Source organism: Tyto alba, unplaced genomic scaffold, assembly GCF_018691265.1.
Source record: "Tyto alba isolate M040663 unplaced genomic scaffold, T.alba_DEE_v4.0 Super-Scaffold_40, whole genome shotgun sequence".
NCBI classification, from domain to species: domain Eukaryota; kingdom Metazoa; phylum Chordata; class Aves; order Strigiformes; family Tytonidae; genus Tyto; species Tyto alba.
In genome coordinates, this window is record NW_024881316.1 from 1,216,188 (window position 1) to 1,233,094 (window position 16,907).

Below are 16,907 nucleotides of genomic sequence, written 5' to 3' on the forward strand. Positions count from 1 at the left end.
CCTTTCTCCAAAACTCAGGACTTTTGCTTTATTTTTGTTCTGGTGAAGGGTAGGAGGCAGTGGGGGAGAAAATCGCTCTTTCTCTTGAATACTGTTTTACTTCCCCTGTAGTTCTCGGTAGCGACTTCTTGGGAAAACTGATGTGACTTAATTGAGATGCTGTGCAGAATGGTATGACCAGTAGTGATACTCAGTGCTGTTAACTTCATTTTTAAGGGGCTGACAGAAGCAGGAAAAGCTGTAGAAATGCTGTCAAACTTGGAAACACTTTACTATCCTTGTATTTGTTCTTCAGATATCCTTATGGAATGGCAGAAAATTAAAACCTAACTTTGGAATATGGCTGTGTGGATTGTACCCTGTTTCCAGATAGGCCCACCATTAAACATTGCTCATTGCTTTCCCTCTAGCCAGCGTGGTTGAGTTTGTAGAGGACCTGCTTGCATATCGTTCTGGAATTAGTGCTAGATTCTTACAGAGCTGTATCAAACCACACTTGCTGAAACACAGGGTAAAATTTATCATGCTGTTGGTACAAAAATGAGTCAACTAAGTAAAAATCACTAGGCATGGCAATGAATGGAAATGAAGGAATGATTTCTGCCTCGTAATTGTCTTAATGGATTTTAAAATGTTGATTGTAGCACAGTCTCAACAGTGTGCTACAGTCTCCTGGTTGAGTTCTGTTCTGCAGGCTCCTTCTGAATAAAGAGTTGAGGTGGTGTGCAGATCCCATTCAGGGCTACTGGAGCGCTCCCGTGCTTCACTGTGAAGTTCTAGTTGTTTAAGTGTATGGCTCTTGTGTGACTCATTCCCAGCAGAATCCTCGGAATAGTCTTCACATAGCTCTGTGTGTATGCAACTGTACCTGTTCCAGAATTTGAACTGGGTTTCAGGAATAAATTAAAACCTTGTGATGATGCAAAGTACCAATTGTTTAGCCATGACTTCTTGTTTTTGGCATTGTCCACTCAAAACAACCAAAGAAGCCAAAGCACATGTATGATTTTGGAAGCTAGGAGAAGACCTGTGTCTTCAGAAGAGAAATTTTCCAGCACTGCCATCTTCTGATTCCTGTAGTGAGCAGGAATATCTACATTTTGATAAGAGTTGTTTATTTTGATACTAATTTAGAGCAGGTTTTCCAACCAGTGAGGCACAGTACAGGGCCAAACTGAGTAAGGTCTGCCAAGCCCTCTGCTCTCTGTGTAGGATCAGCTAACATTTTTGTTCTGGAATTGTGTTTTGTTCTACCTGTGCTAGCGAGTCCAGCGTAGAGACTCCTTTGTGGCCCTGGGTGGTTGGTGAGGTCCAGGTGGGCTAGTTAGCTGTTTCAGCCTCCTGGCAGTGAGAAGACTGGGTTGGAGTGAACTTTTGAAGCGAATCACCTGTCTGTTCTCCTCGCTTCAAGACCCTTTTGCAATGCGAACCAGAGCATCTGAAAGACACAGAGCAGATGTCTTTTTTTGGTAAAAACTAGGTTGGAAGATGAGCTTCAGCCACACTGTTTTGTTAGTGGACTAGAGCTAGTGTGAAGCAAGAATTAAAATGCTTACAGTGAGGAGGTCAAGCCTTTGGTGCCTGCTCTTGCTGTTATCTTCTACAAATGCACTGCCACGTGTTGCGGGTAGTTGATATGGTAGAGAGTGTGAGGTTTAGCACCAAAAATCTGGGTTAAAGACAAAAAAATCAATGCTTGTTTTTACCATAGTGAAGATTGAAAAATAAGAATATATCTGTACTGCCTTACTACTTTGAGAAAACTCAGTGTGTGTTACCTAATGTCACATTTCTAGCAGTATAGTTTTTTTTTGAAAGGCCTTTTCAATACTATAGTCTTGAAGAACAGCATGATTTAACTTTTCTCTCTCAAGTCCTGAGTAAAATTTCAGCTGCTTTTATTTCTCGGGTGTCTAAACCTGCTTTCTCCAGGAATCCCCAGAGTCCATATGAAGTGTTTGCTGCGGCCTGCAGCAGGGATCAATGTATTTATATTTGTGAGGGTTTTGCTGTGGTGTGGTAGTCACCCTGTGAACTGTCTTATAATTTCATTACCTGAGCTTTGATAAACCAAACAAACAGGTAATTGACTTTGTAAAACGGATTTGTCCCAATGACTTTATCTCCTTGGTGTTCATTGTAGAGCTAATAAGGCTGTTGTAAAAGGTTAATTGTTCAGCTTTGTGTCTTGGGCTGCAGTTTCTTAACTGCTTCAAGGTAGCAGTGCTCTAACAGAGCAAGTCTTGTATTTCTCCCCCTCCTTGTGCCAAATGGAGCCACGTGAGCAGTGTGAGGGACTAGGAGTTCATTTGAGCTAAAACTAATTTTTGGTGCTTTTTTGGTGTGTAACTTTTAACGTGTATTAGTTTCTGGGTAGGGTTAACTTTGTGGATGGCAGGGATGGTGCAGGATGTGACTGAGCTGGAGGGGAAGACCGGTTATTTCAGTGGTGGTGATGGTGAAACTGCCATGTTGTTTATCCTTGACTTGTATTTTTAAAACATATATGTATGTATGTGTGTTTTATTATTAAAAAAAAATAATACTTTTTGTGTATTGTGTTTTGGGTAGATATTGATATAACTAACATAATTACTGTGAGGAAAACTATTACAAGGACTGTTCTTGATTTGGAACAAAAAATACGGTTGCTGAAAAGTTTCTCTGGTGCAGATTAATTTCTTAACTAAAAAGTATTTTCTGAAATGAGAGTTTTTAAGTCTTTCAGAAAGTTAATTGTAAGAGTTGGAGAAAAGGTGGTTTTTTTTAGGGATGGGTAAGTGCTCATCAAAGTACCTTGGTGTTGTTGGACGTGCTTTGAACCAGTTTCACGGTAGGCTTGTGTGGATTAAACATCAGCATTTAGAAAGAAAAGGGAGAGCAAGAGGTGAGTGCGTTTAATTGGATATTACGCTAGTTGTTGCACAATGCTGATATATTTGCTGAAGTTTGTGTACTTCCTATACCCGTGCTGCTGATTTGAGACACGTAATCATAAAGCTGTGCTGAAACAAGTGGTCACAGATGATGTGTTTTGTAGTTAAGTACATGTATCTGTGAAAGCTTGTTATTTTGACCAGTTATTGAGTTGGTGTAGGTCTACATTAGATAAATTATCCTGGTTTAGAACACTGAGTATTCATGTTACAAAGCTGGAAAGAATAAAAGTCTTAAGTCTTTTTGCAGTAACTTGAACAAAACATGATGTTGAGAACAGTTCAAAAACCCTGAAGAATAATAGCTGTGAATGCAGGAATAATGTTAATAAAAGTTTTCTCTTGCAGTCTCTTCTCTGAGAGAAAAGAGGCTGTAGGAACTATTGTGTTTGAAACATAGATCTTCCTTCTTGAAGTGGAAGAACAGAAAAACCTACTGTAGGAATGGGGGCTGTGGGGAGATGAGCTGCTGCATTTTTGTATCTAGCAAAATATATTGAAGAGATGAAGTGGATAAGAGCTGCTCAGTTTACTTTTGTGATAGAAATTCATATAAAGTGTGTGGTGTGTGGTGTTTTGTGTGGTGTGGTTGGTTTTTTTTTTGTTTTTGTTGGTCCCCACCCCCTTGCTATGTGTTGTCCTGTTGCTCACCAACCTTTTTCCCCTGTACCCTCACCTCTCAAATATTTCTGTTTCTGTGATGTAGCTACTTTTCTCGAAGAACACTGGGCTGATGCAAAGAAAAATGGAAAAAAAAAATCTGGTTAAAGGAGACTATTTCTTGTTAATCTTTGAAGATGTCATGCCTCTAGGAAGTACCCTAGGCAGTGTGAGAACCCCTGTTCTAGTCCAGCCTTTTTGTGCTGAAATACTTAAAAAATGCATCTTGCTAGGTGACTGTTAAACAGGAGAATATAATATAATGGTGATACTTCATACTATTTTGTTATTTTTTTTACTGTGTTGCTATTTTGAAGCAGTAGAGGTTTTTTGCATACTATTGTAGCTAGGTAGTACTGGGCACTCATGTTCAAAATCCTTACTAGAATTCCTGAGAAAGACCTTCTGTAAAGGTTTTTACTGTATTAGGAACCATATTTCCCTGTATGTCTGCCCACTATACTGGATAGCCCTAGGTAATAGTGGAAATATGAATGCTTCTCTAATTTATTTGGGGCCTTTTTCATCTGTAGGTCTTGAGGGTGTCTTCAGAGATCCATATTATTCCCCTGCTTTAGGATGGAAGTAGAGGAATTTAGGCTATTAAGTTTATTTGGGTCTTTAAGGACAAACAGTGAGTCTGCAGCTTGGATGTGACTCAAGCCAGTGTAGAGAATGCAGGCAGCATTTTTTCTGGTTTAGCTGTAATGGAGCTAAATGAGCATTTGTACCTTACAGCAGGTGGCAGAGGGGAAGGGCATCTCGGTACTACCTAATACTGCTGCTCCCACTCTGGGATAAAATTTTTCTGTGCTGCTTCTAATCCTCTGGTGAGGTAAGATTGGTTGAAGTGGGTTAACTGTGACCCCTGTCCTTGCTCACAGCTCATTGAAATCTCATTAACCTTACCTCAAAAGTATTTCACAGCATTTTGGTATTTGGTAGTACAGGATTGTACAGGATAAAAGTCCAGGATGCTGGTAAAGGACAGGATAAAAGGACAGGATAAAAACACAGGATGCCATGCTAGTTGCTAATGCAATGGTTGAGCATGGGTGTGAAACCTTGATATCTGTGAATATAAGCATTTTATGCCCATGTGTGCATGTGCTTATCCTTTCCTGTTAATATAACCTTTGAGCATTGTTTCAGGAAGTGGGAGGAGGGTCAGTGAAACTCAGTTATACATTTAAGAACTGTTATTCCATATAAATTGAATTTTTTTTTGAGGTATTAAGAGATTGAGTGTACTGTGATTAACTTAAACCATTTCAAGTTCAGAAAAATACAGCTTATTAGATGACTATTAAAAGGGAGAATAGAATATAATGCTGTTACTTAATATTGTTTTGTTAATTTTTTTGTTATTTTGCTGTTTTGAAGCAGTAGAGTTTTTTTGCAGAAACATTTGAAGAAAGGGCAAACATCATGAGATGTCATTAGTAATGCCTAACAATTATTTCCAAAAATACTTTTCAAGACAAAGCGTTCAGGCAGAATTATCTAAACTGCTCTGTTATTTGGAAAAAAGGCATGTCTTTTCATGGAGTTTTTTGGGAAGTATTATAATCTTATTATAAGCACTGTAGCCTCCTAGCAGTAAAATAAAATTAATAATAATATATTAGAGATTATTTGAATAGCTTCAAGACTGTCCAGAACACTTAATTCTGAAAAGCTTTTTGTTGCAAGATAAAGATCAAGCTATTACAAGAACTTTATCTCTCATTACATGTACATGAAAGTAAAGCTGTTTCTATTTTTTTTTTTTAATTCAACCTTTGTTATGGAAGCTTATGAAAACAGCCTTGTAAAAGTTTTATTATATACCTTGTTGTTAATTTTCAACATGCTGCAAGGATATCTTGACTAATGCTGCAGATGACACTGAACTACCAGGAGGTACAGGCTACATACTAGGGAATTCAAGTTAGTGCTATTTAACCTGAAATATAATTTATATTTAATATAAATTATATTTATTTTCAAGGGTAAGGTGTGATGGTTCAGTTGCGGTTTCATGAGCAGCTAAACCGTTCCTGCAGGAGGAGCAAGGTAAATAACAAGGAATGGGATCAACAGCAATTCCAAAGTGAGAATTTTGGAGTGTGGTTTGTTTGTGTGGTATTTCTTTTTTTTTTTGGTGGGTGGCTTTTTTTTTTTTTTTTTTCCTGCTGTGCTACATTTTCCCACTTGAGGGATTTGTAGTCCTTTCTTTCAGTTGTTAGCCAGGACCTGACACCTGCTTCTGTTTCGTGGTGGGTGAGGTTGTGCTGGCTGGACCATATCAAAATTAGGGAGAAGCCCAAAATAGGTACTTCATTTCTTCACTGAGAAAAAAAAGATTGGTGTCTGCACTAGTTTTTAAATAATTGTACAACTGAGAGGATCGAAGAGGCGTTTTCAGATTTTCACTTAATATTTTCCCTTGTACAGAAAATTACTTACAAGCATTCTAAATATATATCTGCTGGAGGTGATGCATTTTAGATTCAAAAGATGCCTTTATCTTGGTTGGCTGGTTGAACTGTTTGAAACTAGGGTATTTGCTAGCATTGTGACTTCTACAAAGGCTTACCAGTAAAGTTTGAAACAGCATTTATTTATTTTTTTTTCTCCTAGAAACAAAAGAGTGGATATACTGGATCAGGTCAAATGTCTTCTTTACATGATATTACAAAAGTGTATGCTTTAAGGAGGGAATAACAGGACAAGTAGAATGGTGCTTCTTTTGTATATTTTCCCAGTTTCCCATGGTTTTCAGTTCAATGACTTCGCATAGCATCTATGCTGTCCTATGGCAAGGAGTTCACTGTCCTTGCTGCCCGCAATGCAATTAATCATCTTTGTTTTGCATCTACTTCTGATTTTATTTGGTGATCCTTACTTGTGCTACTGGAAGAGGCAATAAACATATTAAATGCTGTCTGTCCTGACTGTCATGTAGGTTTTTTACAGCCTTCCGTTACCTCTCCTTCTACTTCTCACTCTCCCAGCCAAAAGATTTGTAGCTTATATTTTGGACATAAATCTTCTCATATGTTTGATAGCTCTTGTTGACCTTAACTGAATATTTTCTAGTTACCCCTCTTTGAGAGGTGAGGACTAGGACTGTGCATCATACTCAAGGTTGTACGTGCCTTAAGTTTATGTGATAGAATAATGTTCTCATCCTTTCCTCACAGGAATGTTCTGAACAATTTTTTTTTATTATTATTTTTATAACCAATAAGCGTTCAGCTGAGGCTTTTGTAGAACAGTTTCTCACAACACCAAGATTGCCTTCCTGAGAGGTAATGGTGCGCCCCAAGCTCATCCTTATGTATATAAAATTAGGATAGTCCCCATGGCTCTTTGTTTTCGTACTCTGAATTCTCTGTGCCATTCTGTAGTCCACTTCCTTGATCTTTACAATTCTTCAGGATACCCTTGCCACCCAGAATAAGTTAGTATTGTCCAGAAGCATTATTTTACTGCTGACCCCTTTACACATGTTACTTATTAGTGAAATGTAAGTAGCGTAGTTCCAACACAGATTCTTGCAGAACTCCTGGTGATTTTCTTCTGCGGTGAGAACTGGCCATTCCCTCTGTCTTCTAGTCACATATTTATTTTCTGCAATAGTTAGATTGTTGTCATGAAAGACTTTTAAGAGGAACCTTTCAAAAGCCTTTTGAAAACCACAGAGTGTATCAGTAGGATCTCTTTTCCATACATTTACTTCCTTTAGAGGACTCAAGTTTGTAAAGCTCACTTTGTCTTTACAAAAGCCCCACTGATGATAAATGGATGTATGGCACCCCTTTGTCCAGTAATTCTGTCCTTTATTATAGTTTCTTCAAGGTGTGCCTCAGAACAATACCGAATACAGGCATTTTTAGTGATTGATGGTATGCTAAGTGACTTTTGTCTATGTTTTTGTTGGATTTAATGTGTTCTGGTTTCCTTCCCATACCTAATTGATAATATAAAGCTAATAATTTAGGATGTATGTCTTGGTGCCCAGCGCTGTTGTTGATTTAATCTAAATGATCTGCTTGAACGGGTCCAGAGGAGGCCATGAATATGATCAGGGGGCTGGAGCAGCTCCCCTGGGAGGCCAGGCTGAGAGAGTTGGGGGGGTTCAGCCTGGAGAAGAGAAGGTGCTGGGGAGACCTTCCAGTACTTGAAGGGGGCTACAGGAAAGATGGGGAGGGAATTTTTACAGGGGCATGTAGTGATAGAACAAAGGGTGATGGCTTTAACCTGAAAGAGGGAAGATTTAGATTAGATGTAAGGAAGAAATTCTTCGGTGTGAGGGTGGTGAGGCCCTGGCACAGGTTTCCCCGAGAAGCCTGTGGCTGGGGGGTTGGAACTAGATGATCTTTAAGGTGCTTTCCAACCCAACCCATTCTATGATTAAAATTGTTAGCCTTGACTCCTGATGGTGGTGTGCCATATTAAAATGTCTAGCTTTCTGATTCCTCTCAGATTCTATTAAAGCTTTGCTGATGTGCCTGTTAGGTCTAGCTCTACTATACATGTGATAATTTAGGTGATGTAGCTTAAAAATTAGTGCAGTTAGTCCCGCTGACAGTTTTGTCAGCACAAATGAGATGGTACACTAATAGGAAGGAGAAGGTTTGGAAATGGCTTGAATAATAAGAGTACTGTAATGTGAAACTGTGCCCCAAGCCTAGCGGGGCTGACTGTGAACACAAAGTCCAAGTAAGTAAACTCTGAAGAGAAGTTAACTTTCAAGATGTTGAATCATTTTATGTTACTATTTAAGTCGTTAGTAACAGATGCTTCTTTTGGTCAGCAGATGTGTGGAACAGTGTGTGAATGAAAGGTTAGGTTACTTTTTGTTGTTTTACACTTAATCTAGTTGCTGCAAACCATGCTCTAGAAAAGAAGCAGCTCTGCTGTTAGAGTATTTCACAGGACTTTCTGTAGTTTATGAACTGCTTGGAGTTTTAATAGTTAACAACAACACGTTACTCAAAACACAATGTTTTTTGAATATGTCTATGGACAGAAAAAAATCTCTTTGGAAGCAACTAGGGTGAGGTTATTCAGCTATAAACATTTTAGTGAAAAGGCCAACTTGGACATGACCTCTTTATAGATAAACCTGGTGTAATGAGGACAATTCTTACAATAATAGACATTTAAATTAGAAAGCATCTATTCAGATCATTTAATTCTTCACTAATATGGTCAGTTCAAACTTCTGAAACATGCTTTCCAGAGTAATCTTAACTGAAACAGTGGTCATTAGGAAGACTTTTGGATTTACACAACTATTTTAGAATGCTTCTAAATCAATTTAATTTGCTTCATGCCTCATAATTTGGGGTTTTACCATAGAAGTCAATCCTATTATAATAAGGTTTGAAATTATTTAGTACTTCAGAGGAAGTGCTGAATTTGTGAGTTACTGAAAGCTTGAATCCTGCCTCTTAGTTGCTGGGGAAGATGGGTTACTGCTTTAAAACATGGTTGTCAGTGTTTGTCAGTGGCTTCTTCTGAAAGTAGGTGTAGGGTTTTTCCTAACCTGTGATTTTTAAATTATTCCTGGTTACCATACTATATCCATGTGGAGTCTATTTTAGAAGAATTACCAAGGAAAATGTTAATAGTTAAGCAAAAATGGCTTAGTAAAGAAGTAGGTTAGTGCTTGCATACTTGTATTCATCAGCCGTTATCTGAGAAATGGTTCTGTGATTAAAAAAGTAAATTTGTTTAGAGCGCTCCAGTTCAAGATCTCAGTAAATAAATTGTCCATACCATTGTTTAATTTCTGTGATTGTTGAAGTAGGAAAAAGGCCAAGACTTCAGCTTTTGCATATGTATGTGTATACATTGTGTATATGTGCACATACACATAGCTGTTGAAAGGAAATGGGAATTTGTGTAGTCCACAGTTTAGAGAATTAACACTCTGAATAAACCTCAGCAAAATCAGAAACTCTCAAGGGCAGTGTTTCAGCTGAGCCTATTCCCCTCAGTTTGAACAGGACAGGTTTAATGCTTAGAGCTGCAGAACCCTTGAGTCGTAATCCTTACTCAAGACTTGCATGCTATGTATATTACTTGCATCTCTTCATACAGGAACAGGTTTCCAAGACAGGGGTAGAGAGAGGATGACATGCTGCAAATAAGTTTTGTGAAAGTCTGTCTTTGAAAGGATCTTAGCATTTCCTAGGCTGCAGAACTGTCACACCATCTTCCTTGCTGAAAAAAGTCCATTTCTTTTGAAAGCAAACAGTGTTTTCCTTTGGGTGAATTGTCTGCATCTGGTGGGCAGAATGTTTCATGTGCACCTCCTCATATTTCTTTGACAGAGTCCACTGGAGCTGTATTATAGACCTGCTGCCTTTGCTTTTCTTAGTCGTCTGAAGACAGAAAGGATGCAATAAGCTAGGATGTACTTCTGTTCTTTCCTACTGTTTGAGGTGGTATGATGGAAAACAGGTGGCTTCCATTTATTCTGGAAATGAGTTTTTTTGTTAGTTTTCGGTTGTCCTAAAAATTGTCTCTGTGATCTTTCAAAACTTTTATATGCTTTAGATAACGAGTACTGGTGCCAGTAGTCTTATTTTGCGGTATTTTTTCCTAAAACTGCCCTGTGTTTATTGCAGATGAAAGAAGGATCTGGTGATTAAAACTTTTCTGTATAATTACAGATGTACCTCTTTTCCTTTCTTTCAGAGCTGCTCATCTCTAATAAATGTGCAATCTTGTCTCTTTCCTCAGGAGGATATAATAAAAGTAAAAGAATCTCCCTTAGGTTTTCTTTTGGAGCGCTTGTTGGAGCCTCTAGAACCTGAAACAAAAAGGTTAGGTCTAGGTAGGGATCATTTGTCAAGCATTCCTAAGGATAAAATGGTTTATCCTGTTTCTTCAGAAACAAATATATAAGGCTTCTCAAGGACTCAGTAGAGCAGTGAAGACTGCTTTTGCTTTGCTGTCAGAACGGAGTGGGGCAGAAGTAATTTCTGAAATTAAAGCTAGGTTAGGTTACCCTAAGCAGGTTGTTAAAAATGAAACAAAACTCATGCAGCGCGGTTGTATTTGTATTGCTTTATTGTGTTCACCCCAAAATGACTTGTATTCCAGATCTTTCTTTTGATGTCTTGGCATGGCCCAGTTACCTGGTGCCCTTTGTCATTGCCCACGGAAGTGGTTCATTCTTTCTGTGGTAGTGTTTTTAACATGTTTTGTGAAGTTGTGCCGGCATGTCTGTCACAGATACTTCTGGCAACAGAAGCGTGTGTGTTCCTGAGCTGCCTGGCACTGCCCATGTTGCCAGCATCCTTTGTGTTCTTCATGTGCTGATAGAAGCATGTCTGCTTCGCTAGACATCAGTAGTACTGCCAAGGTGGTGATCCAGGTGTGGTAAAACAATATGCAGTTGCTGCATTTTATAAAGGCTTTGGTTTCTGAAGCGAGTATTTGCATGAGAAGCCGAAGACTTCGTATTCTTACAATGAGGGGCTAGAGGAGAAGTGTGGAAAGGCGGTGTGTGTGCCTGTAAGGTAGGTAAGAGTGAACATCAAAACCAAACTTAAGTCAGTCATGGCTGAGTTGTAGGCCACAGGTTGTATGTAATCTATGGAAACAGTGAATCCAGCCTGCGATCAGCTTCCTTCTGTGTTTGCGTGCCCTGTGTTCCTCAACCCATCATGTGATGGGTGAATGAACAGATTTTGAGACAGACGTGAGAAAGTTTTTGCCCTGTGAGTGTGGTCCAATGCTAGAACAGGTTGCTCGGAGAGACTGTGTGATTTCTGTCCTTGAAGATATTCAGAGGCCTACAGCCAGAGCCCCGAGCAACCTGCTCTGTTGACCCTCCTCTGAGCAGCAGGGTTGCATTAGATCATCTCCGGGGGTCTCTGCCAACCTCAAGTGTTCAGGTGTTCAGTGATACCCAAGAACTGTGTGGTCTGGGTTACCCACCCAGAAAAAGCAGACACCTCTGACGTAGTCATCCTAAACTCACTCACTCTAAAGATCTGGATATTCAAGAGGCATACCTAAGTTCTGACAAAGAGTTGTCAGTTGTTTACTTAAGCACTCTCTACTGATACCTGTATTGTTGCCTGGAATACAAAGGAGGAAAACCTTTAGTCACCAAGTAAAGGAAATGAAGATCAAAGATGGTTTCTTTTTTTTTTTTTTCCCCCTCCCCCTTTTTAATAATTGCTTTAAGCTTGTCATTTTGATGTTGCATACCTCTTTGGATTCAACATAAAGTTTACTAAATCTCAAATTTACAGATCAGTCAGTGATCTTTATTATTTTCTAGTTAAGGTATGTAGCCAAATGAACAGCTACTTTTAAGGAAGCAGAAGTCTAAAACGCTTGTTAATTATTTCAATCCAAAAGTAGTAAGCAGGTTAATACACAAATGAACTTTTTTTCCCCCGTTTATTAATAGCCTAGCTGTGCTAAGTTCTTGATTTTTTTGTTTTCATTTGTCTAATAGCTTTAGACAGTGTTGGATTAAAATACCTGCTAGTATTACTGGAGGACCTGAGTAGCTCTTTCTGAATAATTGAAAGAGATGGCTCTCAGGTTTCCTTTTGTACCAACAATTGGTTTATTTCTTGAGAATTTGAAGAGTGTAAGAAGATGTAGTTTTGGCTGGATATTCACATACGTTAAGATGTTGTAATAGGCACTTGAGAGAACCCTGTGCAAGTAAGAGAGTTGTATTGATGAAAAATTGCTTGTGAATCCCGAGAACTTTGGATGCACCCAGAACAATCTGGGGGGAGTGGAGGAAGTATGGGATGCCTTCCCAGATTATTTACAGAAATGAATTGACAGTCTCCATCCTCATCTGAGAGGGATGCTTTAACAGTACCTTGATGCATGGATTATTGTTATAAATTCAGAAGTCCATGGGTGCTGTACACCTTTGCTTTTCCAGGCTGTTTAATACCTATTTTTAAAAACTATAGGAGAGATTCATTATTGTTAAGGATTTTACTCATCAAAAGAGAATTTGTTTTGACTAGAGGAAAAGCATTTCCCCCTCCCCACTTGTCTCCCTATAATCCCATATCCAAGGATGGTGTCTGAATTTCTCATGCTTTAGTGGGGAGCCATGATCTGGAGCGAGAAGAAACAGGGAACACTTACCTACTTTTGAGACTCTGAACCTCTTTCTCTGACAGAGCAAGGATTCCAGAGCTAAAAACCAAAGGAGGTACAATTCCTATTTCACTGCAAAGCTTTACCCTGAGCGGCATGTAATGTATTTACTCCTGTGTGCTTGAGGTCTGCAGGATATTGAAGGGACAGCATGCCAGTTCTGTGGCATGGCAAATCCACTTGTGTGAAATGAAGCTGCTTGGAAGAGGAAGGCAAAGCAAAAAAGGACCTGATTTACCCACAGCTTGCTCATTAGGAATACATTGCTGCTTTCGTTAAGCACAGTAATTATCTGGTATTCTGGCTCTTGCTAGCATTTTTTTTTTCCCCTGCAACCACTTTCTTCCTAACAAGATAAGTATTTGGTGCAATCACATACATTGTCTGCAAGTAAACAGGAAGCCTATTTTTCCTGGATACTGTAGGAATATAGCTTTCTTACTCATGGTGATGTTTTGCCACTGGCTTTCTGCCTAAAAATGATGCTGTCTGTACTACTACTTTCACACAAGTAGCTGCCTGTTTTTGAATTCCATAAGTTAATATGTGTTAATATGACATTTGATAGAGGAAGTGCCTCAGAATGGCTCTGAATAACTTGAATAGTCTGGACTTTAGCCTCAACTTGGGAAGGATTTGATTCTCTCTTTATGTTCCAGACAGATAACTATAAACATTCATCTTCAGTATCCTGTTTCCTTTTGGGGTCATTAATCAAATGAGACCATTGCCATCCCAAAATCGGAAATAAATTAATGAGGTGCTTTTGCTTTGATTTGGTTTCATCAACTGTAATTAGATTTGATCCAGAGTTGTTCAGATGTGTGCATGAAAAAAAAAAGTGATGGCTGTTTAGCATCATGTCTTAATTTGCTATTTGTCTGAAGAGGTCCTCCAGTGCAGCCCTGTGCAGCATAGCTGTTTCAGCACATCACTGCCAGGGTCTCTTTAACTGATGTAGGTATGTGCTGTTTACCTATTGAAAGGGCTTAACTTTTGCTCACACCACTTGTGGTTTCTCCCTCCTTTATTGTCAGCCTGGTCACAGTATGACTCCTGCAGCTGTTACTGGAAGGCTATTCCAAAACCTCAGTAGTTTGGTTGTTATAAACCACCTTCAGTTTCTAGCCTCGTTGTCCTCTATGGTCGGTTTTTATTTGACCTTGTGACAACTCTTCAGTTTACCTTGCACAACTATTTTTTTTTTTTTCTCAACAGTGCCTTCCCCTAAGGGCCTTTTGGAAACTTTTTGGTGTGGTAAGGTGAAGGGTATTGGTGATTCTTGCAGGGATGATGCAGAGCGGGGAAAGGAGAGGATCACCTGGTACTTGCGGGGCTGGACAGTAAGCAGATTTGAGAACTGGGGCATTGTGTCACAGGGTGACACAGATTTTTGAAGACAAGGCAGAGCAGCTTGTTAAAAACATCCTAGCAAAAACACTAAAAGGAGTCATATCCTGTTAGGCTTAGTTTTACAGGATTAAGTCAACAAAGTTCTCTTAGTCACCCTCTGTTTCTCCAAGAGAACGGTAATCTGTTTTCATGTTAGTTTTAGGTATTTCTGCAAGCAGCGTGGTCAGTTAAGACAGTTACCAAATGGCACTGCCCCTAGGTTGTGCTGCAGGAGGGTCTGAGGGGCTCAGGTACACATTGGGTCAGGTAGCTGGTCTGGGTCAGTGGGGTTGACTGAACAGTTGGCTTCATCTTGCTTCAGCATAACTGAATTTATTGCCAATATTTGAAAAGAGTGGTCTGTGCTTAACGTAAGCATGTGTATTTTCTGTCAGGCTTGTGATGCCTCAGTTCAAATATCAGTGGTGACTTTTTCATAAAAGCCTCACGCTATGGCTCGCAGTTATCCAGTGACCGTTAAAAACCCCTAGAACATTTTCCTCCTTGTTTCTGTAGCAGAGATTTTTAGTCCTCATAAGTAGTTGTCTGTCTAGTCTTTAATGCCATCAGCTTCTTTTGAAATGCCAGTACTGTGTGCTGATAACATCTTTTAGTTGTGCATTAAAAATATTAGTTTAAGTAACAATTAGCTCACTTGTAGTTGTGGTAGATCCAGTCCTGAATCAATAGAGATCTCCCACAATTTTTGTCTTAAAAAAACCCCCAAACTTGTAAAGAGAAAATGCCAAATTTGCATTCTACCAGTAGGGAATCAGTGTTGCATTTTAACTCTGTTTTATCTTCTGAATTTTCCCTTCACAGTACATTCTAAAGCCTTACACAAGTGAAACTAAGGGGGCAGTGCTTAACCAAATACTAATCGTGTACTTTTTGTTTAGAAAGTTTCACGTTTAGTGCCTGTTTAAAGTATATGAACAATCTTTGCAGTGATGTGACTACCAGTCCTACCTTCTCAAGGAATCACATCAAGCTCTTCAATGTTTAGTGAGTTTTGGGGAAGATATACTTCACGGAATACCAGTTCAGAATAAGCTGATACACTTTTTCAGGTTCCAATACCTTGTCTCTGCAAGCTTTAATATTTGTCTGCTTTACTAGTTTGTGGGTGGCCAGGGGTCATCTGTGTTCCCACTCTATTTCTGCCAAATCAGACAGAGTTTAAAACCTCCATCCTGTGCTCACATCCGATCCAGGTTAAATCTGAACTTGTGGTTGATCTGGTGCACAGTATTGGCATTTTTGGTCATGTTTCTCTGGCCTCAGATAGTTTGGTGACTGCGAGTTGAAGTTCTACATTTCATCTGAATTGTATGCTTGCTTAGAAATTCAAGTAGATCACTGAGCACCATACCCCACCTCCTGATATATTTGGAATAACTAAACAGAGGTCTTCTTAGGACTCTAAGGCAGTTACTGTTTTCCACAATCACCTTTTAGATTTTTGCCAAAGAAAATTGTTTCCATGTATCCTAACTGCAATTTTAGTTAAGATGAGGGCATCACCTTGTTAAAAGTGCAAAGAGATGCAAAGACGCTTTAGGGTGTGATTGACATGTGCTTTGGATCAAAGCTGTTAATGTAATTCCTGCATTTAGATAAATCACAAACTTATTTTATATTGTCAGATTTAGTCACTTTGTTCATGAACAATATCTATGTGTATTGAGACAGGATGATTTTTTTTTTTTTCTCTTAATTCTTTCTCCTTTAGTCTGAGAAGGGCCAAGTGGTCTTATTCTTTTGCAGATAAGGTAATTACAGTGACCTCTTCACTTCAGAGGTGTTTCAGGTCAGACTGCATAGTATATGGATAGGCAAGTTACTTAAAAGGTAAACAGGATTGAAATCACGTTATATCATTTCAGTGCTTACAGAAATTCTGTACAAGCTATTTGTTTTCTACCATACTTTTCTTAGCATAAAAGACTTCTTTCACCAAGACTAAATTGGTCTTGATTGAAGTACAACTAAAACTCTCTTAACTGAGAGAACTTAAGTGTCTTGTCATGGTGATGTTGACAGTATAAATACAATTTCCTTCCAGCCCCATCCTGTCCTGAAAGGACATAGGAGGAAATGTTGGCTAGTTTGTTGTTAATGCATATACATTCTTGCCAAGGGCCCATATTACTGAGCTACATGGCTTACAAATAACTATTATCTTACTCTTATTTCCTTTTCCTGCACTCTTTAGTTGAATACAAACACTGTTTTGCATGCGGATTAGGTTTTTGGGGGTTGGTTGGTTTGTTTTTCCTGCACACAGTAGATGACACAGTGAAATGGGAGATGTGGAGTTTGAGTGTAAAATGGCAGAAGTAAAATTTATAGGTGCACATTAGCCAGGCAAAGGCTGGGTTCACAAGTGATGGTTACTGTGTGGCATGTGGAAAATAGAATGGATTCTTACATATGTGCAGTGTGACTTAAATGGATTAAAAACCCATTCATTTCTGCAGTAGTGCTGATCTTTCTCTTAGTCCTCCAACTGACTTTGTACTACGTACTCCAGGATGAAGTGAGCATGTTTGTTCTGATTTTTTGTCAGATTGGTTAATCACAATCTTTCTCTTTTATTTTTATAGAGCAAATTCGGTTAAAGAATATAAGAAATGTATATGGAAGGTGCTTGTGGTATCGTTTGCGACTGTTAAAACCACAACAAAACATAATTCCTACAGTAAAGTAAGTATGTTTCATTTGCATGACTTTCTATTAAAACAATTCCTACATTTTTATTTTTATAAAAAAATACTT

General features: G+C 38.8%; 1 protein-coding gene across 1 annotated transcript in view; it reads left to right on the forward strand.

Annotated features, from left to right (window-relative positions):
- SEC63 (SEC63 homolog, protein translocation regulator) overlaps positions 1–16,907 on the forward strand; it is a 67,162-nt gene that overhangs the window by 1,736 nt on the left and 48,519 nt on the right. The window contains exon 2 of the mRNA XM_042803091.1: positions 16,736–16,835. Within this exon, the coding sequence (XP_042659025.1) occupies positions 16,736–16,835 (100 nt within the window). The remainder of the gene's footprint in view (positions 1–16,735; positions 16,836–16,907) is intronic.